Raw genomic sequence first — 25992 nt, 5'->3', positions numbered from 1 at the left:
ATCATTTGGTCCGGCCCTGCCAAGGCATTTGGGGCGAGTTAATGAAATGTTAGACCAAATTTAGCAGGCTAATTTTTAAGTTGATAATTCTGTGTGGCCCATGAATGATGTTACAAATATCCAAGTGGCCCTTGGCAGAAAAAAAGGTTGCCCACCTCCCATCTAAAATAATGTAATTTGTTTATTAAAGATATCATCAAAAGTTATCTTACAAGACTCATGACATTAAATGAAGCAACAAAAATTACAGTATTTTGAGAAAGTATGAAGAATAAGTGGCTAGTTATTGAAATATCTTTAAAAATAGTTGCTTTTTTGGGGGGCACACTAAAAGGAAAACAAAAAGGATGAGGTATCCATTGTGAGAAGAGAGCTTTGAGGGAAGAGGACCACCAAGGGCATCTGTTGCTTTTATCGGCTTAACCTCTACCCATGTTCCAGTAACAGCACTTTGTTTTCATTTAAAAACATTTTTTTTTTTATTGATTTCAGAGAGGAAGGGAGAGAGAGGGGGGGGAGGAGATATCAATGAGAGAGAATCATTGATTGGCTGACTCTTGCACGCCCCCTACTGGAGATTGTGGGCATATGCCCTGATGAGGAATCGAACCAGGGACCCTCTGGTTCATAGGTAGTCATTTACCTTCTGAGCCACACTGGCTGGGCTTGTTTTCCTTTTGGGGAACTACCACTTGACCATGTACCATTTAATAATTTATTTCCATCTGTTTTTCATGAAATCATTTTTAAAATAGTTGCCTGACTAAATGTGAAATAATAATAAATGTTACCAAGATAAAATTCAAGTATAGTTCAGGTGCCATCTTAAAACAACAAAAAAAGCCACTAATAGTTAATTCCTAGTGTATATTATACTGATGAAATGAATCAAAATAAGTCTCAAGGTAGAGGACTGAATTAGCCAGTTTCCTGAGCCATTTATTCAGAAGTGGTATTTCTTCCACTGTATAACTGCTTGCTGAAAATGCCCTAATATTGCACTGTAAACATCATCTTGATCAAGACTCAAATATGAGGAAGTTAACCAATTTCAATAAGTATTTGATTTACTGACAACTAAGAAGGAAAACCCAACTTCTATCTACTCTACGACTTTACAAAGGATGGACTGTTTGCTTAGGCGGAAAGGAAAGTTCGTGCCTTACCTGCAGTGGACAACCACAGGCCCTCGGCCTGCAGAAGCAAGTCTGTCTTCTTCTACATCCAGCATGAGTTGTAGAAGGGGCTGGGCACTGTCTGGAGTCTTGTGATCAGGCCATGAGGTGTACCAGTAATGCTTCACATGTTGGGTGTGACTTCCTTGCTGAAAATAACAACAGCCACCAAGTGTCTCATTTACTTGTGTAACTAAAAGTCATCCAAACCACAATACTGCATGCCTTCTCTCATTCCCATCTTGCTGTCAACTTATTTCTAGGTGGTAAATTTTGTGTGTGTGTGTGTGTGTGTGTGTGTGTGTGTGTGTGTTAATCCTCACCCAAGGATATTTTTTCCATTGATTTTTTTAGAGAGAGTGGAAGGGAAGAAGGGAGGGGGAGAGAGAGAGAGACAGAGTGAGAGAGAGAGAGAGAGAGAGAGAGAGAGAGAGAGAGAGAGAGAAACATCAATATGAGAGAGACACATCAATTGGTTGCTCCCAAATGCACCCCAACCAGGCCAGGTATCGAACCTGCGACCCTTCCATGTTCAGGCTGATGTTGTAACATCTAAGCAACACCAGCCAGGGCTCTAGGTAATTTTTTAAGAACAACCCTTCACCTTGAAAAAACTTTACTGTAAATATCCTGATATCAAAGTTTGACAGTCTTGCCTCTATTAAATGATACACAATGATACACATATGATGTACATGTGAAACCTATATAATTTTATTAACCCATGTCACCCCAATAAATTTAATGAAAAATTGTAAAAAAGAAAATAAAGCAGAAAAAAATAAATGAAAATATGTATTTAGTATAGAAAGTGATATGTAACATAGGCTCAATCTATGTTTGTAATTTGCTATAATAAACAAAATGGTAGATGAAAGAATTGGGAGGCCAAAAGAAAGAAAGAAAAAAGAAAGAAAGAGAGAAAGAAAAAAGAAAGAGAAAGAAAAAAGAAAGAAAAAAGAAAGAAAGAAAGAAAGAAAGAAAGGAAGGAAGGAAGGAAGGAAGGAAGGAAAGAAAGAAAGAAAGAAAGAAAGAAAGAAAGAAAGAAAGAAAGAAAGAAGAAAGAAAGAAAGAATTGGGAGATAGTGTGCTTCCTGCTCTTTGAACTTTCCTGACAGGTTACTAAAAACATATTAACCAATATAAAAACACACTGTTACATGCAATCACTGTAATACATCTACACTCATTCCAAATTCCGTTTTTTAAACAGCAGTGAGAAATTCCAGTAATCAAGAGGCTCAGGGGTCACTGGTTAGAAATGCTTTGAGGGAGGGTCCATGTGGGGTCCTGGCATGATCTAGGCACTTAGGACATATGTTTAAAAACAGGCTTTGGTAGGTGCCTTCCTACCCCCAGCTTCTCCTTACAAACCACGAGCGCAGCCCTGCCCCTGCTCTCCCTGTGATGACTGTGTCCTGGCAGTGAGGGTCTAGGTGGGACTGAAACCTCTGAGATGATTGTTCTCTGGAATCAGAAACAATACCATGGCAACATTCCTCAGCATCTGCTGCCCGTAAGTGAAATAGATAATTTTCCTATGATGTAATCTGGTCTGGGGAAAGTCCCTATAAATTACTGTAACTCCAAGTGTGGAAGATCTCATCAACACTTCAGGCTTGTCTTGCCTCCCACAGCCACCCACAAGCACAGATTTTCTCTCTCAGAGTCTCCAGGTCTTACTTAAAGCTGCATAAGCCCAAGGGACACTAAAAAACATCATGGCAAAGTCTCTAGAACAAACCTTTAGCTAAAGGCATTCAAAAGGTTAAATCAAGAGATTTCTCATTTATGCAAATTAGATAATAACATCCTACTTAGTGAATTTCCTTAATATATACTTATTTAATTATTCCATACTTAATTGTAGCTGACAACAAAGAAATACATGAGGGGATGATTATAATTTCTCTTTCATCTTGACAGTATTTAATTGGTTTAAATTAAATCTGTAGAACTTATTAGGATAATAACTTCAAAGTATAAATGTTATCCTCTAATATCATCTACTTTGTAGATATCTATAGCCATGTAATCTTACCTTTAAGACGAGGTTTCGAACAGTATAGTTTTCACATTCATTGACATTGATAACCAGAACCTCGACTTTTCCATAAATTCCTCTCTTTTCGGGCCAGTATAACACACATTTCTGATGAAGGAGAGAGAAGAACACAACAAGTATTAATGATGTTCATTGGCCTTGGAGTGCTTCTCATTCAAGCATCTCAAGAGTTGCTTATTTAATTAGTTTTTTAAAAATCAGGTATCAATTTTTACAATTCTGTGAATGTACTAAACCACTGAATTGTATACATTAAATGTGATTTTTACAGCATGAAAATTACATCTCAAAAAGGTTGCTTTTTTTAAAAGTAAAGTATCATGTTTTGCATGTTCTTGTCAAACACTATTGCTGTTAATCCCATACCAAAAAATAAAGGTAGAATTTCCCAAAACTCCACAGAGAAATTGAGAACAAACTAAAAACTTAATTAGGAATTGAGAAATTAATACCCACATATTAGGGTTTACCATGCAATGACTAGAAATAAAAGAAGTGTTTTCTCGTGATGATGGAGGCAAGTCACATTTCCCTGCTTCATCGAGTGGAAGTGTCTCCTGAGCACCCGCAATGTGTTAGACGCCACAGGGTAAAGTTCCTCTTGTATGGGAGGCAGCAGTAAGGACAAGTAATGCCTGTATGAGAGCATATTTTTCAGGACCAATGGTCATTTCACCTATGGGGTCCATTACAATGGATGTCTAACAAAATTAAAATATTTTTATAATGAATGCTCTTTGAAGGGTTTAATAACAGTAATAATAATCATATTACAAACAAGGCAATATAATATTGTGGTTAAGGTGCAGGCTTTGGATCAGAGAGCCTGGGTTCACCTTTTGGTTCTACTTATTATTTGCTGTGAATCCATCAGCAAGATACTCAATCTCTCTGGCCTCAGTTTCTTCATGATTTACTCTGTGGAAAGCACTTAGAACCAAGCCAGGCAAATAAAAAGCACTCAAAACATGTTGTTGTTATTATTATTATTTATTATTATTACTAGTGTTCTGTTTTATAATTACTGGGCTTTATCACTTCCATAGAAAGTGGTTAGGTCACTAATTATGAATTACATCCGGCATTAAATTTTATAGTATTATGTCCAAGCTATATTATTAAAAGAAAACTATGAAATTAGATTTAAGCACACATATCATTTATTATTTCACCTTGTAACCATCTGTAAAATACCTATTACATTTTTTACCACATATTTTAGGGATTAAGAATGTCAAGTGTGACAGTTGATGTTTTATTGCAATTGCATTGTTTACATAGCACTAATTTTCTTCCAAACACACATGCATATTTATAGAGAAAAGCCTTCACCTGTTGCCTGCCAGCAGGACCTTTTAGTGTTCAAGACACTTGTTTCTTCACACATATGCCAAAGGAATATGATCACACTTGAAAAAATTAAGAACTTATAATTCAATAAAGCAGTAAAAGCATCACATCATTACAGAACTAAAGGAAAAGACGTGTAAAGTATCAGAAGCACACCTCATGGATTCTATCATGCTAAGTACTAATTATTCCAAAGATAGGGTCACGAAGAAAGTCACTTTACCTGGTTGACTCACTCTATCTCTCGTCCGTCACAATAAAAACACATTTGCACCTCTATATTCTGATCCCTTTCCAAACAAAGTAAATAATTTCACCTCTGTTTACAGGCTGCCCCACACCCACGACTGTCAGGCAATCAGGCTAAAGGCTTACTCTGGCTGACATCACATTAACATTAAGGGGAAAAAAACAACAACACCTTTTAAAAATAGAGCAATTTATTTCCCTCCTCATTTATGAGTTGTCAAATGCCCAAAATTTCCCCAGCTTGTTAAAGATAACCACACTAACCAATTTGCCTGGTGTCTTTCAATGGAGCATCCATTATTTCACTGCAAGACCCGAGCTATTGTATATCTTAAAACCCCTGCCTCCTGGATGAATCCAAGAAGAGACAAAGAATCTTGGGGAAAAAGTACTGAAAAAGAAAGAGGCATTCAGTGGTCCAGCAGTATGGCAGATGTGCCGCATTGTCCACCATCAGATCTGAGCGGCGGGCCCCTCTTCGGGAAGGTGGTTCTCAAAACCTGCAGGAAAAGCTTCGAGGCAGGAGCTCCTAGCCTGCACCCTGCCTCTCAACAATACTTGAACAGGGTTGTGCACCTACTTGATAAATGGAAGTACTACTTGCTTCTCTCTGAAGCTTGCCGGGGCCCTCTTGAATGTTTTTTTTGACTCTTTACCAAAAATGCAATTGGCAGCCAGCTCCCCGAAGACAATGCAATATGACTTGTTCATTCAAAGAACCCTTAATTAGCATCCCATCTCCTTTCTGAGATACAATAGCTTATTTTTACACACTGAATACATCTCCCCGCCCCCCCCCCCCCCCCGCCCCTTTAGGAGAATGTAGAAAAAGAGACCAGATAAGTGTGGGTGCTTTTGAATATGAGGTGGGGGAGATTTCCAAGTGTAGTTGTATCTAAGAGCACAAGTTCATGTTTACATTATTTTCATGAACAGCTTTTTAGGGTTTTTCCATTGTGGTGCTAAAATGGTATGATAGATGCAGAAAATGAAAGGAAGGAAAATACTCTCTTACAGATAATATTGTGAAGCTACAGTAATTGTAGGTAATTCAAAATAGCATGCTACCTAGCAGAATATATTCCCAAATCACCACTATTCTTCTGCTAACTGGTCTGATCCTTTCAGTAAAATTATCTATTAATTCCAAGAATTCGTGATTTGGAGGAAAAAAAGAGGTTTTCAGAGGATCGTGTGTCCCTTGTGCAAACAAGTAATTAGCAAACTCTGACTATAAAGATTCTGGACACCAACCAGTTCTTCATAAACAGTGGTTCATAGCCAAAGCAGGATGCAATGCAAACTCATAATTTTATGAGGTTTCTTTCTTTGACCTTCCCTCTCGCCCCCACCATGATAGGGCTATTTGGGTATAAAGAAGAAAGTCCAGCTAGTTGTTTAGTTGCCTGGGAAAAATCTTTTTTAAAATTTACTTTCTCTTTAAATTCTATGCATTTAAAAATCAAAAGAGATTTTGCTCTATGAGCTAAAGTCCTGTATCATCACATAGAGAGTGGCTCTAATTAAATAAAAAGAAGATGGGCTGTTTCATTTGGGTACATTTGCATATGAGAGGGATAGAATGGGTCAGATTGTCTCCTGTTATTACACTGTAGTTAGTCTTATTCCTGGTTTTCCAAATGAATATTACTAACATAGTATAGCAATTTAATATTAAAAGTACCTTTACTAAGAGATCATTCAATCCCTTTCAGAATCATTTGAGTTAGGTAGAGCAAGTAGCAAGTATTATTATTACTATTATTATTATTATATCTTTTTACAACAGAGAAAACTGAAACCCAGATGATTTGCTAGGGGTCTTTTGGAAAATTCTCTTGGGGGCTAGGACCCTCTGAGAAAATATTACTTTACTAGAGGCCCAGCGCATGAAATCATGCACAAGTAGCTTGCCACCACTTGCTGCTTGTTGCCCCGCCTGCCGCTCATTGCTCCCCGCCCTGCCCACTGCCGCTCATGGGCCGTGGTGGGGGCGGGTGGAGGGAGGAGGGACTGAGAGGTGGTCAATGCAACTCATGGCGACTGGTTGAGTGGTTGTTCTGGTCATTATGCTTATGGTCCCTGGTCTTTTATTATATAGGATAAATTCAACTTGTTCTCTATTTTTTATCTGCACATTTGTCTAAAGCTCTAGATAGTTATTTCTAGACACTTAGTAGACTTAACCATCCAAAGGTCTCCAGGAGTCTTCAAACTTAGATGAAAAAATGGAACTCACTTTCATCTCTCACAAATCTTCCCTTGCTGACCATCTAGGTTCATGACATCCTCCTCCAGTCAGTCTCCCAGCCAGACATCCTGAATCAAACTCTCTCTGATTCCCTCCCATTCCATCAGAAACTAAATACTGTGTCTTCTGTCTCTGGAACAACTTCTAAATCTGTGCCCTTTTCTCAGTATACTCTTCCATTGCTTTAATTCTGCACCTCATTACCCGTTACCTGGACTGTTACAACTTCTAACCTATTTCCCTGCTTCCTCTTGCTTTTCTCAAATCCCAATCCTATATCCTGCCACCAATTATATTCCTAATATACAAATTACATCATGTCACTCGATTTCGAAACATCTTTAGTGGCTCCCTGCTGCCTATATAAGGAAGCCAAAAGTTTTGTTTTGTTTTTAGTATAGTTCTATATTTTTTGGCACAACTTAACATTCCAGTCTCATCTCCCGTCACGCCCTACTATGCTACGCTCAAGCCACACCACACCGCCGGACCCAGGCAGGCTGTGTGGTTCCCTGTCTGCCTCTGCAGGCCAGTGCGCTGCCTGCATTGTTTCCTGTGGGCACCTACTCACTCATCAGGGCTTTATTAAAAAGCTGTAAGGCTCTGTATGAACTATCTGGACAAAAAAATGGAATAAAAATTCATCTTTTCTATAATTTTATCAGAGAGACAAAGGAAGGGAGTGACAGAAGGGAAAACAGAATATGATTTTTATATGACTTTTGGAGATTAAACTTTGCAGAGTGTTGACTAGGTCAATCAATGGGGTAAATGAAATATGTAAGTCAAGTCACATAGCTCACATGAGAGACACATGTAAATACTATAGAGAAAGAATACAGCTGTGTATACTTGTTAGAAGTATTATTTTAGGTCAAATCACCAATTCCCTCACTTTATGAGAGATAAATGTGGTACTTTACTGCTCTCTGAGGCCAACCGTGGGTTGCTTGCTCTCTAATGTCTTGCATCAGTGTTTGGCCTGTTATGCTGGGGCAACAATTAAGTGCATGAGCTTTGGAATCAAATAAACCTGGATTGAAATTAGGCCTCCATCACTCACTAATTTTGAGGCTTTAGGCAAATGGCTTACCCTCTCTGAGCATCTCGTTTCTCATCCATAATAAAGGGATAGCAAAACTGACTTTGTAGAGTTACGAGTGAAAATAACTGAATTAATGTATGACCTGTGCTTAGCACATACTTTCAATAAATATCTTCCACAGTATATGTAATATGATAATTTACAGCTACTTCCTTTCTTTCTTAGAAAGGGATGAGAGGGGCATCAAGTGACTCCCTGAGGTGGTCTAAAGATTCTGGAATTGGGCAAAAGCTATTTCCATTTTTGAACTGAACCAATTCCAGCTTTGCAATAATTCACCTTTAAAAGAGTTTGAACACTGTGTTTTTAATGTTCTCTTTCTTACAGGAGGAATTTCCTTCTTCTTGCAATTTATCTAAAGGAAGGAACTAAAATTTACCAGCCATGCAATCTCTTCTCCTTTATGCAATAGAACTGATTTTTCAGCTTCATTTTGGAAGTTTTTGTTTATATTCATTTTATTAAAAAACTATAAGAATATTGGTGTTATTAAATAAGAGCTGGAAATTCTTCATTTATTTATTTAAAAAGTATAAAGGTTCATAAAAATATAAAGCCTGGGAATTTCTAAAGATAACTCCACCTTCATTTTTTTGGGAGGAAATGATTTTTGTCTATTCTAAACAATGACGCTTAACACAATTGAAAGTTGGCACATTTTTGGTAAACAGCGTTTTCCTGGGAGTGTAAAGTCTGCTGCATTTTTCTTCTGAGCCAGACTTCTCAGTATCATTTTGATCTGTAAAACATCAAGAGTTTCCTCTATCGTAATATATTTACATCTTCAGAGAGTCTGGATGGAAAGGAATTTTATTTTAATTTAATGAATAATCAACAATGAAAAAGAATTTTTACTGCAATATTTGGGATTGTGACTAGCACAGGACAATACACATAGAAAATCACACATAGAAAACATGATATACTTAACTTTGATATATCCAGAAGATATATCCCTGACATTTAAAAAGACAAGAGGCCAAAAAATTGTAAGAAAAATAATAATACTTTTCCAATTTCTAAATTTAGTCAAAGAGAAAAATAAAAACCTCAGTCACCCTTTAGTGTGATCATTACTATTAATTTTTAAATCTAGCTTTCAACAGATCCACCTGGCTTTTCCAATGAAGAATGTGAATTCTGAGAATGGTACCGAGGGGTAGCTCCAACTGTGATAAGGTTGAAAAATAAAGAACAAGAGGTGTTCTCTTCCTTTCCAGCTGCAGAATGGAAAGTCCTGAGCATCACCAGTGAACCAACTCAGCATCACATTGAAATGCAGATTTATTTCATGCAGCACTTCTGTTAGAATGCCAACCTTGGTCTTGGGGACAAAGGAGTAGAATTGGAGCTTTGGCATATTCTCCCAGTCTCATCCTTACTAGACACCTTTAAAATATGTCACGTGTTAGCCTCCAGGGAATGCTTTCTGACTAACCAACAATCTTAGCTGCTTCTATCCTGATGAAAGAAACCCTGGTTCAAGAAGTTAAAGCACTAAAGACACAGTTCTTACCCTTTCTATGCAAGTGAACAAATACATCACAAGGTTCGAGGATTGAAATGCTCAGTGCTTTTTCCAATGTTCATACTATATGGTTTTATTTTTAATCGAAGAGGATATAGAATTAGTAAGGGTATGAATGTGCTTTTAGCAAACAAAGTATTGAGATAATTATAATTCAAAACAAAGTGGACGGGGTAATGCATTCTACTCAGATCTAGGAAACGTTGCTAAAAGTTTCGTATTGTCAGTTGTTTGCTTTTCATACCTCTGTAGGTATTATTCAACTGATTTTTGGTTTCTATTGAGAAGCCATTTGTCCGTTACTCTGGTTGTTAATATTATCTCCATTCAGGTATCTAGTTGCAGATTTATCTTGAGGTATCCAGCCTAGGGTTTATTGTGCTTTTCAAATGTGAGAGCTCATGTCTTTCATCAGTTTTAGAAAATCTATGACCATTATTTCTTCAAATATTACTTCATGCTTTATATTTTCCTATTTCTTCTCTATAAGACATATGTTGGCCATTTAAATATTACCCTCTCTCTATAATAAACTCTCTTTCATATTTTTGGTCATTTCAAGTTTCTAGATAATTTTCTTAGCTCTCTTTTTTAAAATCCAGCAATTTTTCAGCTGTGTCTAGCCTACTATTAAACCTGCCTAAAGAGATTTTTCTTTTTCATAATAGTGTCTATATAGTAATTATGTCTAGGACTCTTTGGTTTAAAATTCTCCCTAGTCTTTTTAAATTGTAACTTGCTCTTTTCATTTGAGTTAGTTTATTATCTTATAATTTGTGTGCTTAACTACAAAAATATAGCTTATACTGTATAGCTTCTATTATTCAATTTTTTTGTGTGGGTCTATTTCTATTATTTGTTGCTTCTTCTGATTTTCCTTATATTGTTTACTTGTGAGTCTCACAATGCTGACTTATGAGTTTGTTTGGTTGGGCTTTTTCTGTGGAAATTCTGTGAACTAGATGCTGAGAGCGTATGCATCCAAAAAGGTCTTGCCTTTGTTTCTGTGAAGTGCCACAGAGCCTTACCAAGCCAGTATGACTTTTTATATAAATTACTCCACTTGGCATTTCCTGGCTTTGAATTCTGAATACTCAAGAGAACCTTTTTATTTATCCCAAGAGAAGCCTGGACTAAGATAGATGAATTTCCTGCTATAGTCCTATTTTGGTAGGCGGGTTTATTGTCCCGGTTCACCTTTTCACTACAGGCCCAGCCCTTGCAGGTGCTCCCCTTATGGAAGGTCTCCGTTCTAACTCCTGGCTTCTGTGAGCCACAGGCTTGGTCTCCATGTCTTGTGCTGTCATTAAAACACAAGTAACCTGTAATTCTCTGGTTTGATGCCTTTTATTCTGTTTTTAATTGCTGGGATTTCCTTCACACTATTTTTCAAGCTCTGCTGTACTGTTATTTCATATTTCACCCAGTATAACTGGTTTTGTAACAGAAGGTTTTTCAGATTACTTTGTCTGCCATATTATCTAAGTCCCATGGATGTATGTACATTTTTAACTTTGAAGAATATTTTTCTACCATGAAGGCAAAATGTCACGAATATTAAATAACTGTGCAGGAATTGTCAGTGGCTTACTATGTTTGATTGATTGAGAGTGGGTGAAACTGCTGAGAATGTTATGGGTCACTTTTATTATGCCACCTCTGGCTTTCATATAAAATTCATAGAAATGCATTTATTTAGTAAACCACATAGTTAATTAAGTATATACCTTCATCTACTGGCCAAATATATATATATTTTTCCAAAATAATTTCAGAAAAAAATCCTTCACCTATTGTAGCAAAAATGGAAGAAAAGAATAAACTTTAAAAAACTTATAAATTGCTGTTGTGAGCCTGGATTTTCTTGATTAGCAGTTGGATTATATCATACTCAGGGTTGCAAGTTATCAAAGGGGTATTAAGGAGAAATTCAGTTTTCTTAAATTTTTCTTATCCTGGGGAAGCCCTGTTGTAGTAATTTTGACAAGAAAACAAACACAAACCTGACTAAAATCAGACTGTAAACTATGCCAACAAGATGACAAGATGCCCTAAAATGTAAGCAGTGCCTAGGCCAGCACCCTTTGGGAACTACACACTTTACTTTGTTATTATTACCAGAGGCCCCATGCACAAAATTGGTGCAAGAGTAGGCCTTTGCAGTGTGGCTGCCAGGATCCCTCCCTCGCAGCCACAGCTGCTGCAGCCCTGGTTTCGTCCTGGAAGGACGTCGGTCTAATTAGCACATTACACTTTTATTATTATAGATTGTTGATAGTATTACAGATGTATCCCATTTCTCCCCCTTTACCCTTCTCTGCCCAATCCGTACCCCACCCTCAGGTCTTCACCACCCTATTGTCTATGTGACATACCTCCATGTGGGGGTGGGGAGAAAAGGAGAGAGAAACACAATTTTATTTTTATGATGCAAAGTACAGAATGAGTATTCTTGTCCATAAGTTAGATCCTTAGAAAAGATGACTAGTATGGAAATAGTATCTAATTTTGGACTTCTTATTATAAAGATATTGAGTAAGTTGCTTGGATTTTATAACTTCCTTCAAATCTTTCTTCAAATCTCACTTTCTTAGTGATGCTCATCCACTATATAACACTGCAGCTTATCCTTCCTTCTCAGCCCCTCCCTACAGCCCAGCACACCCATGCTACTTTTTTCTATAGTATTTATCCCTTATAATATATATATTTTTTATTGATTTCAGAGAGGAAGGGAGGGGAGAGAGAGATAGAAATATCAATAATGAGAGAGAATCGATTGGCTGCCTCCTGCACACCCCACACTGAGGATCGAGCTCATAACCTGAGCATGTTTTTTTTTTTTAAAAAATATTTTACTGATTTTTTACAGAGAGGAAGGGAGAGGGATAGAGAGTTAGAAACATCAATGAGAGAGAAACATCGACCAGCCACCTCCTGCATACCTCCCACTGGGGATGTGCCTGCAACCAAGGTACATGCCCTTGACTGGAATCGAACCTGGGACCCTTCAGTCCACAGGCCGACGCTCTATCCACTGAGCCAAACCAGTTAGGGCCTGAGCATGTGTCTTGATCAGGAATGGAACCGTGCCCTCCTGGTTCATAGGTCGATGCTCAACCACTGAGCCATGCCAGCTGGGTTGTCATCAAAATCTTTCTTTTCCTCCAATATATTTTTATTGATTTCAAAGAGGAAGGGGAAGGGAGAGAAAGATAGAAACATCAATGATAAAAGAGAATCATTGATTGGCTGCCTCCTGCATGCCCCACACTAGGGACTGAGCCTACAACCCAGGCATGTGCCCTTGACCAGAATCGAACCTGGGACCCTTCAGTCTGCAGGATGAAGTTCTACCCACTGAGCCACGCCAGCCAGGCCCTTCTAATATTTTTATAAACGTACCGTATTATGTTTATTGTTTTTGTCGGTCTTCTCTGCCAATTCCAAGAGAGTTAAAATCTACCAAGAACATAAACCTTTGTATGTTTTGCTTACTAATATATTGCCAACAACTAAAATAGTATTTGCCACATAGTAGGTACAAAAATTATTTGTTATACAAATGAATAATTTTTTATTTCATTGCCTATAAATAGGCATAATCAGTGATAATTCCTGGTCTATCATTTCCTTACTGTGACATGTGGATATATAGGAGAAATGTGTATTGATTTCTCTGGGAAGCATAAAGTGACCTATCATTTAAATGCCTTAAAGTTTCCATCTTAAATCCATTATTAAGTACATGACAATTTTTCTTATACAATATGTCTCATATAGCAACAGAAAATGTATAACATTTAGTACTTGGGCAAAGGTCATACCTCATTTTTTTCTTTGAGTTTTGTGATCATAACAATCACAGGACTATCTTCCTGCCAAACCATCTGCCAGAAATCATTCACGGTGTTGATCATGGGGCCCTGCGTGGCGATGAATGCTTTCTCTCTGCCACTGTAGCCCTAGTGTGGGTAAAGATACGAAAGATTGACTTGGAAGTTCATGCCGTGCACTGAAAATTTAGGTAAAATATCTCAGAACAAAATGGCTCTGCTCGTCCAAAAGCAACACAGATTTCTGTGGCTTAATTGATCCCAGCGGCACAGCCCACATGGCTGTTCTCCCAGCAAGCCAAGCATGGTGCACAGTGTTGCCTGTCAAGATGCTTCGTCCTCACCAGAGCACCCCAGTCACACACGCACAGGAAAAGAGGACTCACTGTAAAATACCCACTACCAATGTTGATTATGACTAAGCAAACAACAACAAAGAACTTGCTCTAACCAAGTCAAAAGTAATCTATTCCAAGGAAAAAAATATAACCTTAAAGTCCAAATAGTAAGTTGACATGCTCATCAGAAAGAAATGATATTTATTTACTTACCCTAATATAATTAGCATTAATGTAGGTGCTCAATGAATCAGTTACATTTTTTGGTCTTAAACACACTCTGCTGAGGGGATCTAATGAAGAAAACAAGAAAGAGTATGTTAAACCGATATGTTTAATGTATCTACATCAAACACATTACTCTTTTTAAAGTTTCTGAGAACACCAACAACCGGTACATAGTACACCTGGTAACTTACATATTGACTGGCTGACGTGTGCCAGTGTTTGTTGTCATGTCTGTGTGTCTGTGTCTTGATGCATCTGTGTTTCTTGAGGGACATTTGGGCCCATTTGATGCCTGTTCCTGACATAAATCTCACCCACAAGCCTGAGACGGTGAGTTTATACTTCATGCCATTTATTTGTGGGTTCATGATTCTTGACCCCATTTCTCATTTGTGCTCCTTTTCTTGTTCTTTGGGTTTGGAATTTGCATCCACTCTTCCTACTCTTGTCTCTCTTCTGTCTTGCCCAACAACAAACATTTGGTCTGACTCAAATCCCTCTCACAACGTGGAAGAAGCTGTCTTCAGTTACCATGTGTTTGTTCACTAACAGCACAAATATCTGATATTGAAGAGATTATTATAGTGTCTTAAATTCTAACACCATTTTCCATCAAGAAGTTGAAAGATCCTAAGTATTTCCCAAACTGCTATCTGTAAATCATTTCTTCTGTAACATGTAGAATTAGGTCATATAATTTGTAAATGGGCTAATTCTTTATGAACCATGGTGCTATGGAAAATATGGTAGTTATTTTTACCAACATTTACATAAATGTATTAAGATCAAATCATGCCTTTATGATTTCTTTAACCTGGTACATGCTACACTTCTTGCAGGCAAGAATCGATAATTTTTACTATCTCTCTAAGACTCAGTGTCTAGCACAGTGCTTAAATATGTAGCAGACACTCAATAAATGTCTAGGGTATTGATTTAAATTGTCCCTTCCATTTCCTAAAGCTAGTTTTATGCATTCCTCTCTAGCAGTTGTTCTATTGTTCTTCAGACAGGCAAATTCTGAGAGCTTTTTATACCCACTGTTCCTACCTCCTCATCTACCATTCAAGTTTCGTGTACACTCCAGTCTATCTGATAATGGTAATGTTAGGTATGCAGACACTATTCTTGCTCATGCCACCCTGACCATTTTGTTACTAAACCAAATGAGCTCAATGTGAGGGTTTTTTTTCATGACCTCTCTGTGGCATTCAAAAAACATTGACCATATATCTTTTTTAAAGTTCTCTCTTCCCTTGGATTCTGGGTCACAACATTCTGATTTTCCTGCTAATGCTTTGAAGGTCTGTTTTCAATCTCTTGCTTATTTCATCTGCCCCCTCCCCTAATTCTAGGACTCAACTTGGCCCTCCTCTATGCTCATTTGACACTGCTTCTTAGGTAATTGTTAGGTAATTGATTCATTCCCATAACTTTCACTATTAGCTATATCCTGAAGACACCAAAATGTTTATCTTAGACTAGACTGCTCTCCGCAATTAGAGGCCATGTTTTTCTATTTATTTCTTCTGGATATACCACAGGCCTGTGAAATTCCACATGTCCCATGTGTTCCTGTTAGCCTTCTCTTATTCTTTGTTAGATGTGCTCCCACAGCTCCAGAGCCCATGTTGGAAAACTAGTTGACCTACTGGGCTTGACCCTCCACATCCGATTACTCATATTCTCTCTGTTTTATCTCCTGACATGCTCTGGGGCCTATTTTTCTTCTCTCTTCCCATGGCTGTCTTCTTAGACTAGGACGTGAGCACACCATCTGATCTTATTGCTTTCAATCTTATTGCTGCCAAGGCGGTCTGATCACATCATCCCTGCCTCAATGCCATCCCTGGATCCTAATTGCCACAGCAGTATTTCTCAAACTGTTATTTATAAATCATTTTTTTCTTTAACATGTAGAATTAGGTCATATAATTTGTAAGTGAGATAATCTTTAAAAAAGAAGTTTCAGTAATCAAATAAATATAGGAAACACTGATTTAAACAAAGTAGAACCACATCCCTTTTACTGCAGGGCTTTTCACGGTCTTTATTATGCTACTGTACCTTGTAAATTTCCAAGCAGCTATTACATATAAATTTTTTTTGTATTTCTTTTTTAAAAAATCTTTATTGTTCAGATTATTACAGTTGTTCCTCTTTTTTTCCCCCATAGCTCCCCTCCACCAGGTTCCCAACCCACCCCATGCCCTTGGGCCGCCCCCCCCCCCCACTGTCTTCATCCATAGGTGTACAATTTTTGTTCAGTCTCTTCCCGCACCCCCCACACTCTTTTCCCCTCGAAGATTGTCAGTCCACTCCCTTTCTATGTCCCTGATTCCATTATATTCACCAGATTATTCTGTTCATCAGATTTTTTTACTCACTTGATTTTGAGATTCACTTGTTGATAGATACGTATTTGTTGTTCATAATTTTTATCTTTACCTTTTTCTTCTTCTTCCTCTTCTTAAAGAATACCTTTCAGCATTTCATATAATACTGGTTTGGCGGTAATGAACTCCTTTAGCTTTTTCTTATCTTGAAGCTCTTTATCTGACCTTCAATTCTGAATGATAGCTTTGCTGGGTAGAATAATCTTGGTTGTAGGTTCTTGCTACTCATCACTTTAAATATTTCTTGCCACTCCCTTCTGGCCTGCATAGTTTCTGCTGAAAAATTAGCTGACAATCGTATGGGTGCTCCCTTGTAGGTAACTAACTGTTTTTCTCTTGCTGCTTTTAATATTCTCTCTTTGTCTTTTGCTCTTGGCATTTTAATTATGATGTATCTCGGTGTGGTCCTCTTTGGATTCCTTTTGTTTGGAGTTCTGTGCACTTCCTGGACTTGTAAGTCTATTTCTTTCCCCAGGTGGGGGAAGTTTTCTGTCATTATTTCTTCAAATAGGTTTTCAGTATCTTGCTCTCTCTCTTCTTCTGGCACCCCCATAATTCGGATGTTGGTATGCTTGAAGTTGTCCCAGAGGCTCCTTATTTTCATATCTTTGGATTCTTTTTTCTTTTTGCTTTTCCGGTTGGGTTTTTGCTTCTTTGTATTTCAAAACTTTGACTTGATTCTTGCGATCCTCTAGTCTGCTGTTGGATCTCTGTATATTATTTTTCATTTTAGTCAGTGTATGCATAATTTCTAGTTGGTCCTTTTTCATATCCTCAAGGGTCTTGCTAAGTTTATTGGCCCTTTCTAGAAAATTCTTGAAAAACCTTATAACCGTGGTTTTGAACTCTATATCCAGTAGTTTGCTTTCCTCCATTTCTTTCATTTGTGACCTGTTTCTTTGTCTCCGCATTTTGGCTGCTTCCCTGAGTTGATAGAGTGGCTTTGTGTGCTAGGTGTCCCATAGGGCCCAGTGGCTCAGCCTCCCCAGTTACCTGAGGTGGACACTCTTGGTGCACCCCTTTGTGGGCTGTGTGCACAGTCTAGTTTTAGTTAAGCCTTGATTGTTGTTGGTATCACTGGGAGGAATTGACCTCCAGGCCAATTGGTTGTGAGGATCAGCTGTGTCTACGATGGGAGAACTTCTGTGCTGGAGACACCCTTATGGGGCAAGACTTGCTTCAGTGGGGCTTTGGTGCTCACTGAGTCTGCCCCCTGAGTGTGTCCCTTATGGATCTGAGGAGTTGTAATCTGGATGGTCCTACTCTGACCCCTGGGTACACTGGTTTTTGGATCTCCAAGGAGGTGCTAATTTAGTCTCTGCCTGAGGCCACACAGCAGGGCTATGGAGAGATCTGCAGATTCCTCTTCTTTGTTTGGGTTTTGGAGGTGCCCAGATGAGGCCCAGCTGTAAAGCAATGCAAGCTGCTGTGGGGCCTTGGGCCTTCTTTTGGGAGTTCTGGGTCAACTGCAGTTTGTTATGTAAGTTTAGGTTTCAATGGACTAGGCCATTCATATGCAAAAGCCTCTGCGCACAGCTTGGATGGGGCGGAGTCTCAGAGCAGAGTAAACAGCAATGGCTTCCCATCAGCCCTGCCCTAAGAGGCCCCCGGGTCTCAGTGTCCCTTGGTAGTCACTACAATCACCTCTGAGAGAAAGCCACCCTTGAGTTCTGCCCGCTGCCAAACAGTCCAGTTTCTCCCCGTATGAGTCTGGGTCCCCAGAGTCTCACCCGGAACTGGAGTTCAGAGCAGTCGGGAGCTTGTGTCACCCTGCAGATTGAAAAAGCCAGCCGCGTACTCAGTTGCCAGCCCTTTCTGGGTGCGCGCGTGCCTCTGTATCTCTGGACTTTACTTCTGCCGCTCCTCTGAGTTTCAGTGTGCTTTTCTCTTCCCTTCTAGTTGTAGAATTTCCGCTTAGCCAGCCTTCCTGTGGTTCTGGATGATGTCCGTTTTGTCTTTTAGTTGTAGTTTTGAAGTGGTTGTGCTTGGCAGCAAGTTCAGTTGTTTGCCTATGCCGCCATCTTGGTTTCTCCTCTATTACATATAAATTTATTTATCCACTGACCTCATTTTATTATGAATCCTTATTGACAATTCAGATAGCCTAGAGCTGCATTACCCAATAGAACTCTCTGTGATAATGGTAAAGCCTTCCTCATTTTCCAGGGTTCAGTTCAAGAAATACATTCTTTCTGAAGCCTTCCCTGGAATTCCCAGACAGAATCAGGCATTCCTGTCTTTGTGCAGGCTCTCTCCTATTTTAGTATTTACCATCTTATATTTCAGATACTTAAATTTCTGCCTTCCCTCAATGGATTTCAGTGAGCCCCTTGAGTGCAAGAGCTATATTTAATTAACTTTTGTATCCTTTGTGATTTCTATTTGGAATGTGGTTCATAGAATGTTTAATATCAGAGTTTATTGCTATTAGAAAGAGTAAAACACTGCTTTTGGTTTTCTATATATATTTTTTTCTTAGCAAAGGGAACGGGAAAACTCTCATTCCTTTTCAGTATCCGCTGATTATTAGAAGTTTCCACAGATACCCTACACAACTCAGAATTGAAAATGCCTATTTCCTTCAACTTTCATAATGTCTGCAATGTATATGATTTACTCAACCCTTTTAACTTCTTAGGAGCAGGTTCCCTGTCAAACTAAATTAAGTTTATGTTGAAAATTGTTAATTATAGTATTTACAAATATTTAAAGGTTTCCATATACATATTTTTAAAACAAGAATACAACATATGACTGAATAGTAGAAAATGTAGGGTTCCAATCAAAGCCTTTTTAATGTTATCTTGGACTAATACAACAGCCAAAGATTAAAAATTTATTTTATCATCAACATTTTAATGTGATTATTTTCATCACTACTTAAATTTATAAATTTTCATGTTATGCATTTAAGTCTACATATTAGTCAAATTCACTATAATACTCTTTATCAGAACTGATATTTCTAGGTTATGTGTTAATATTTAGCATATCATTTATGATTCCTGGCAGTATCAGTAAAAATTACAAATATTAATTGAACACTGGTCAATTTCCTTCATCTCTTCTGCTCCTTTTCATTTTCTTCCTTCCCTCTTCTAGATCTTTTTTCTTTCCCTTCCTTCCTTCCTTCCTTCCTTCCTTCCTTCCTTCCTTCCTTCCTTCCTTCCTTCCTTCCTTCCTTCCTTTTCTTCACTTCCTCTCTTCCCTTCTTCACTCATTCCTGTTTCTTTTTTTCCTCTCAACAAATTATTCAACACATACAGATTTGGAAAATAGAACATGTGAACTTCCCTCACCCTGATCTCTTTAAAATACATTCTGGCAATCTTAAGTCTCCTATTTAACAGACAGAAATGGTACATGCAGCCTGGCGTTTTGATTGGCATCATATAAGATTTTATCAAAGACTATTCTATGCTGAAGATTTCCTCTCCAGGAAGAAATGTGTTTGAAGTATGAAGTTAAGAGAGGAATAGGACTGCTTTCACAGATGAATTCAAGATAAATGGGAAAAGGGAGGAAAGGCAGGGACTGGCCACACTTTCAAGGTGCTTGGGAGGCATCTTCAAATTTGCTGCAGGAGATAGAGAAGACATTGTCCAATATGGCAGCCATTAGCCACCTGTAGCTAATTAAAATTAAGTTAAAATGAAATTTAAAAATTGGATCCTTGGGTTCACTAGCTATACTTCAAGCACTCAGTTGCCACATGTGCCTAGTGGTTATCACAATGGAGATGGAGACATTTCCATCATTGCAGAGAGTGTTAGTGGACAGTGCTGATCTTGGCAATAAAGATGGTGATTACACAGAAACTCATTTTCAAAGACTCATGTGAAAATTATAAAAGAAAACAGGGCTTTGGAATATGTCTCTTTTGCAACTGTAAGTTTTTCTCTATATAGATAGTGTCCTTACTTCCTGGAATTGGTTCTGGGATTAATGATGGATCCATCTTGTTTGTTAGAGAGGGAAAGCAGAAATTAACATTAGCTGAGGGCTTACTGTTAGTTGAAACTTTCCTAGGGATTTTACACATATTATCATTTAATTCTCCCAATAGTCCTAGAGGGTAGTATTATTATCACTATTTTTAGGAACACAGGAATATTAAGTAGCCTGCCTTAAATTGTAAATGTTTTACCCGGGTAGGATTTCAAGTCCAACTCCAATATTTTGCTATAGCTACATAACTTGTATTAATAAGTAGTTAATTTATTTGCATATCTATTCTGTTTTGTGTACTTAATATAATAAAACAGGAAAAATAATTTAAGTTGGAAACTTTACCAGATATTAAATTTTTAAATATGAAATGATGGTCAGAACAAATAGAATTCTTTAATTTTATCTATATTGTTTTATATTAGTAAAAATAAGTTGACTGCATGAAATACACAAAATTTATTATTATTATACTTCATTGTTTTACAAATAATTTCATATTAATATATGGTCAGTTTTCCCCCAATGCTTTTGTGATTTAGGATGTAGACACATTTTCATCACTAATGCTTGTTTATATTGCAAAATAATTTGATATAAATTTGACCTTGGCACTTTAATCAACCACTTAAGTGTGTTCTGAGCTAGGCTGACGCTGTCCTTAGAGAAGCAGCTATAATTTAATTTGTTCTTGGCCATCCATATTTCTGTTGCAAACATTCTCAAAATTATATAAGCTGACAAACTTTTAAAATTAAAAGTTTATTGTATATAAATGGACAAACAAAACCGAAACAGAGAAACAAGTTGCCACAGGGGAGGGGGGTTAGGGGACCAGGTGGAAAGGTGGAGGGATTGAGAAGTACAGACTAGTAGTTGTAAAACAGCCATGGGGATGACTAAAGGAAAAATAGTCAATAATATTGTGATAACTATGAATGTGGCCAGTTGGGTACTGGAAATATCAGGGGGAATACTTTGTAAAGTATATGCTTGTTTACCCACAATGCTGTGCACCTGAAATTAATACAAAATGATATTAAATGTTTTAAAAAGCTTATTGTAGGTCAAAACAATAAAAACAATCATAACATTTAAAATACAATCATTTGCTAATTATTTTTTATGTAATATTTTAAACTTATCTCATATTACAGTCTAAAATAAGCCATAAAGAACAACTTTGCATATTTGTTCTAGTCTAGTTCTGGTGTGGCTTGTCCAGCCATATGGACTAAATTGTATTTTGTGCAACAGAGGGTGGGGTGGTATTCAGGCTAGAAACATTTTCAGCAGAAAATCCATCATTTGCAACATCAGTTGTCAGCACAGGTGCCCTGGCTCAAGCGATCCACCCAGTTCTGGGAATGGAAAAGCTGACACAGGTCTATGAAGCAGTTGTCTGATATTATCTGGGCAGGAAATGGAGAAGGCTGAACTTAGAAGTAACCCTAATAATTTCCAAATCCTTCTGAGATTAGATGGGTAAATATAATAACTGCAATTGATGCATGTTCCCTAGTTACCTAGTTTGGCAAATTTTAAGTAAAAAAGTCTTAACAGAGAGAGAGAGACAGCAATCCCAACACAAATTGGTTTTATCCCATTCAGCTACAGTCATAAAACATCTTTCACAGTGACTATACCTTAGTAAATAAATTCAACTATATGGAACAATTAAAAATATGCTCTAGTAGAGTGACTTTAACAATGCTTTTCCAAGTCCACCAGCCGGGGAATTCCAAAGACACCATATTTCTTGCTATTATTATAGATATGGAAAATTTATTGTCTTATGAGTGAATTAATGGACTGAATTATGAAGACTCCACTATTTCAATGTCAATACCTTAAAAAAATCTTGCCCAGCCAGCGTGGCTCAGTGGTTGAGCATTAACCTATGAACCAGGAGGTCGAGGTTCGATTCCTGGTCAGGGCACATGCCAGGGTTATAGGCTTGATACCCAGTGGGGAGTGTGCAGGAAGCAGCCAATAAATGATTCTCTTTCATTATTGATGTTTCTATCTCTCTCTCTCCCCCTTCCTCTCTGAAACCAATAAAAAATATATTTTAAAAAAATCTTTGTGGTTCTATCTTTCCAGAGTTATTGTCATGAGATGTTTATGGATTTTGCCAAAACCCCAACCATATCTGTTTCTTCAGTGATTCAAAATGCTACTTCCTCTCCAAAGTATTTTTGCCACTCTAATCAGAATTAATTACTCAGTCATCTCTACAGCCCTTCATCACTTGAGCTAGGTGTCTATCTTGACTCTTATTACATTGAATGTAATTACTCATTTACATGTCTCTCCTCCCTAGTCCATGATCTCCTTTATCTTACAAACTGTTCCTTATTCCTTGCTAGCTCCAGGCTTCGAGCTTATATCTTGACATCTGTAAGTTTCATGGAGCCAAATTTAGTTTTAATAGAGTCTATAGCAATATTACTCAAAGTGTGGTGCTGGTATCATCTGAATGAGAATCACCTGAGTGTTTATGAGAAGTACAGATCCTGGGCCCAATAGCAGACCTACTTACACAGAATCCCGGAGTGGGGCACAGGACTCTAGATTTTTAATTAGGGCTCTAGGTAATTGTTACTCTAGGTAAATGAAGTTTTTTGGTATAGTTTTATTGGAATATAATTCACATACTCTACAATTCACCTGTTTAAAGTGTGCCTTCACAAAGTTTATTTATTTTTATTCAGAGAGTTTGAAACCATCACACCAATCAATTTTACATTTTCTTTATTATTGAATTTATTGGGGTGACACTGGCTAAATGCAAAGTATTTAATTCAAGAACTTACTTGGCAAAATGGTCTTATAACGATTTTTAGTTCCATGACGTGGAATGTCAATTTCTTTGGGGTCCACAAAGTTCATTGGTATTTCCTGCAAAAATGAATGATATCAAATTAGTACATCTAATGCTTCCACAAAGAAAATCTTCACAGGGGGGCAATCTGATCCAAAGCTCTCCTGGACTTCAAAGTCATTTATAAACAACAGCCTACCACCTCTGGCGGACCAACACCCTTCCTTCCATAAACGTATCAGCTGCACCCTAGCAAGCTGACTCTAAGAAACAGTTCTCTGCGTTAGAAAGCTCTATTTTATATGTAGTTACTTGAAAAACATAAAAATTTGGTTAGATTTTGAGAATCCTGTTCTGTATAGTTGCTGAAAATATATAAACAGGAAGCTGAAAAATGATATTTTAGCAATGTATTCAAATTTCTTCCAATCTTTCTTTTCAGGACCCAACATTTCTCTCTGATTAATTCTCTTTTGACATTAATTGTGGCTCTTTTAAGACTATTAAAACCTCCCTCCCTGAATGGCAAATATAAAGGGCTTTTGTGTTAATTCAAATGATGATGGTATGATGCTTTTTTTTTTTTTGTATTAAAGAATTGTCTGTAATTGTACTGTTCCTATTGTGGCTTCAAATGCAATATTTTTAATGAAGGGCATCCAGGCACTGTTTTCTCCCACTTAAGAATATTCTTATTCAGTAAGAATATATTTCATATGTCTTAGATAATTGGAGTCAGAATAATGAGAGTAGAAGTGGCTCTGTGGAAATGAATTAGACCCAAAAGGTGAGCATCTGTAGCTAACTGGCAAAAACACCAATAAGCCTGTTTTCAAAAGGGTGAAAACAAATATGCAAGCATTTGGTAATAAAAAATACTATGTTCTCTAACTTAAAATTCCACAAAGGATTGCTAAGATAAGGTTAATGTGAAATAAAATAACTGTTATTTCTATATTATATAAAGCAATATTTTTTGTTATTTAAACTTTTTCTCCTGAAAACTATACTCAAAAGCCTAGTAGTCATTGTAATAAAATAAATTATCTATAAATTAGTTCAAATTGTCTTAGTTTTCAGTCGAGCTAAAATTTTGAGAAAAGACTGACTATACTATGAATTTGAGACTTGCTTTACAAAGAGAAGTAACATATTTTTAAAATATTTCCTATACTTGCATTATTCTAGATAGTTATAATAATATTAATCCCTACTCTCTACTCTAACTAAAGGTTAAAATTCTCAGTCCAAGTTACCAAAATAAGCAAAATTGTTGGACAGTCAGTAGAAACCACATATTCATGTTTGGCACTTTCAAAGAGGTCAGTCTGTTTTGGCAAAGCCATGGAGTTGGTGATACCTTTATTCCCCCTGTGCTCCTTCCTGCTTTCTGACTCACACTAATTTGTCATCTTCCAGCATTATCTCTCTTCTCAGTCTTCCTTGTTGCCCCATCTTTCCTTTAAGGAAAGCAAGCTGTGTTAAGGGCTCATCTTAAAGAACAAAGACTCTGTGATTCTAGAAAAGAATAATGGGTGTACCTTTGGCTAGTTGTGCGATCATTGACTGGTTGCTTTATTTCACTAGTCTACACTACAAAGTCTACTTAAAAAAACCTGCATGTTTGTGTTTTACTTTAAACACTTAATAATTATTGACGAGGCTCATAGTAGATCTAACCCATTGCTGGATCTTTCACCATTAGGGTAGTTGAAATATCTAAAAAGACCTGAGAATGATCAATTTATTATTCTCAATAGTTATAGCTTAAGATGTACAACCGATGTAAGATGCAAAAATGATCTACTAGTATAACATGGACATTGCCCTTGGGTAGCAATTAGGCCATGGAAGACCTAATCTGTCTACATGTTCTCTGAGTAGAAATGTGTTTTCATGAATTAAGTTATCACGGCAACACTAAGTCACCATAATTTTTAGCTGAAATTCACAATAATTTTTATACCACATTTGATCTTCTCATGTGTTCCACAGTTCATTAAAGAGAACCTGGTTGCTCAAGTAACAAAACCAGGGTATCATCTCTGACTTCCCCCAACAAGGACAGCAAGGCTGTTCCCTCTTTCTGGAATGCTCTTCTCCGCCTGCTCCTCTTGACACTTCTTTGCCTGGCCGTCTCCTCCATAGTCTGCCTCAACAGAGTTATCACATTCTAGTTTGAACACATCAATAGTTGATGAGCTACAGGGTAGATCTAAAACCTTGCACTTAACCTTTTAACTGTAACCATTTTTATTGTTCAGTGCAGGGTCGTGCCATCTTAGTATGTGCCTCTAGCTAACGAAGGGCAAATGATAACAGGCTCACCATGAATTCACTTTGGAGTAAATGTGAGCTTGCCACGACGTCCCTCAGCTGTGATCTTGTGAGAATTCGGCTGGCTGACTGCAGATACTCCATTGCTACCTTCTCCCGTGGGGTTGGTACAGCCACAAAGGGTTCCACATTCCCTAAGCTGCTCATGTCCAATGTAAGAGATACGTTGGACCCTCTTCTGCATTAGAGAAGAATGTTATTAGGATTAAACACCACATAAATTATTTTGAAAGCATAAAATTGTCTTTTTGGACATACACACAATTCGGTAAGCACCTTTACTGATATATATCCAAATATCTTTTTCTCTTAGGATACCATAGTTGAGTACAGCAACTATTATTATTTTTAACTCCTTTGGC

At 37.4% G+C, this 25992-nt stretch overlaps 1 protein-coding gene across 1 annotated transcript in view; it reads right to left on the bottom strand.

Moving 5' to 3' along the window:
* Positions 1-25992, bottom strand: part of PTPRR (protein tyrosine phosphatase receptor type R) — a 248135-nt gene that overhangs the window by 20533 nt on the left and 201610 nt on the right. The window contains exons 7-12 of the mRNA XM_080660473.1: positions 25622-25808; positions 23286-23370; positions 14111-14190; positions 13551-13688; positions 3217-3327; positions 1167-1324 (exon numbers count right to left, since the gene is read on the bottom strand). Of these exons, the coding sequence (XP_080516599.1) occupies positions 1167-1324; positions 3217-3327; positions 13551-13688; positions 14111-14190; positions 23286-23370; positions 25622-25808 (759 nt within the window). The remainder of the gene's footprint in view (positions 1-1166; positions 1325-3216; positions 3328-13550; positions 13689-14110; positions 14191-23285; positions 23371-25621; positions 25809-25992) is intronic.

The sequence above is a fragment of the Plecotus auritus genome, assembly GCF_963455305.1.
Source record: "Plecotus auritus genome assembly, chromosome: 3".
Classification (NCBI taxonomy): Eukaryota; Metazoa; Chordata; class Mammalia; order Chiroptera; family Vespertilionidae; genus Plecotus; species Plecotus auritus.
Note: the sequence above shows the minus strand (reverse complement) of the source record. Positions and strands in the feature narration are given on the sequence as shown.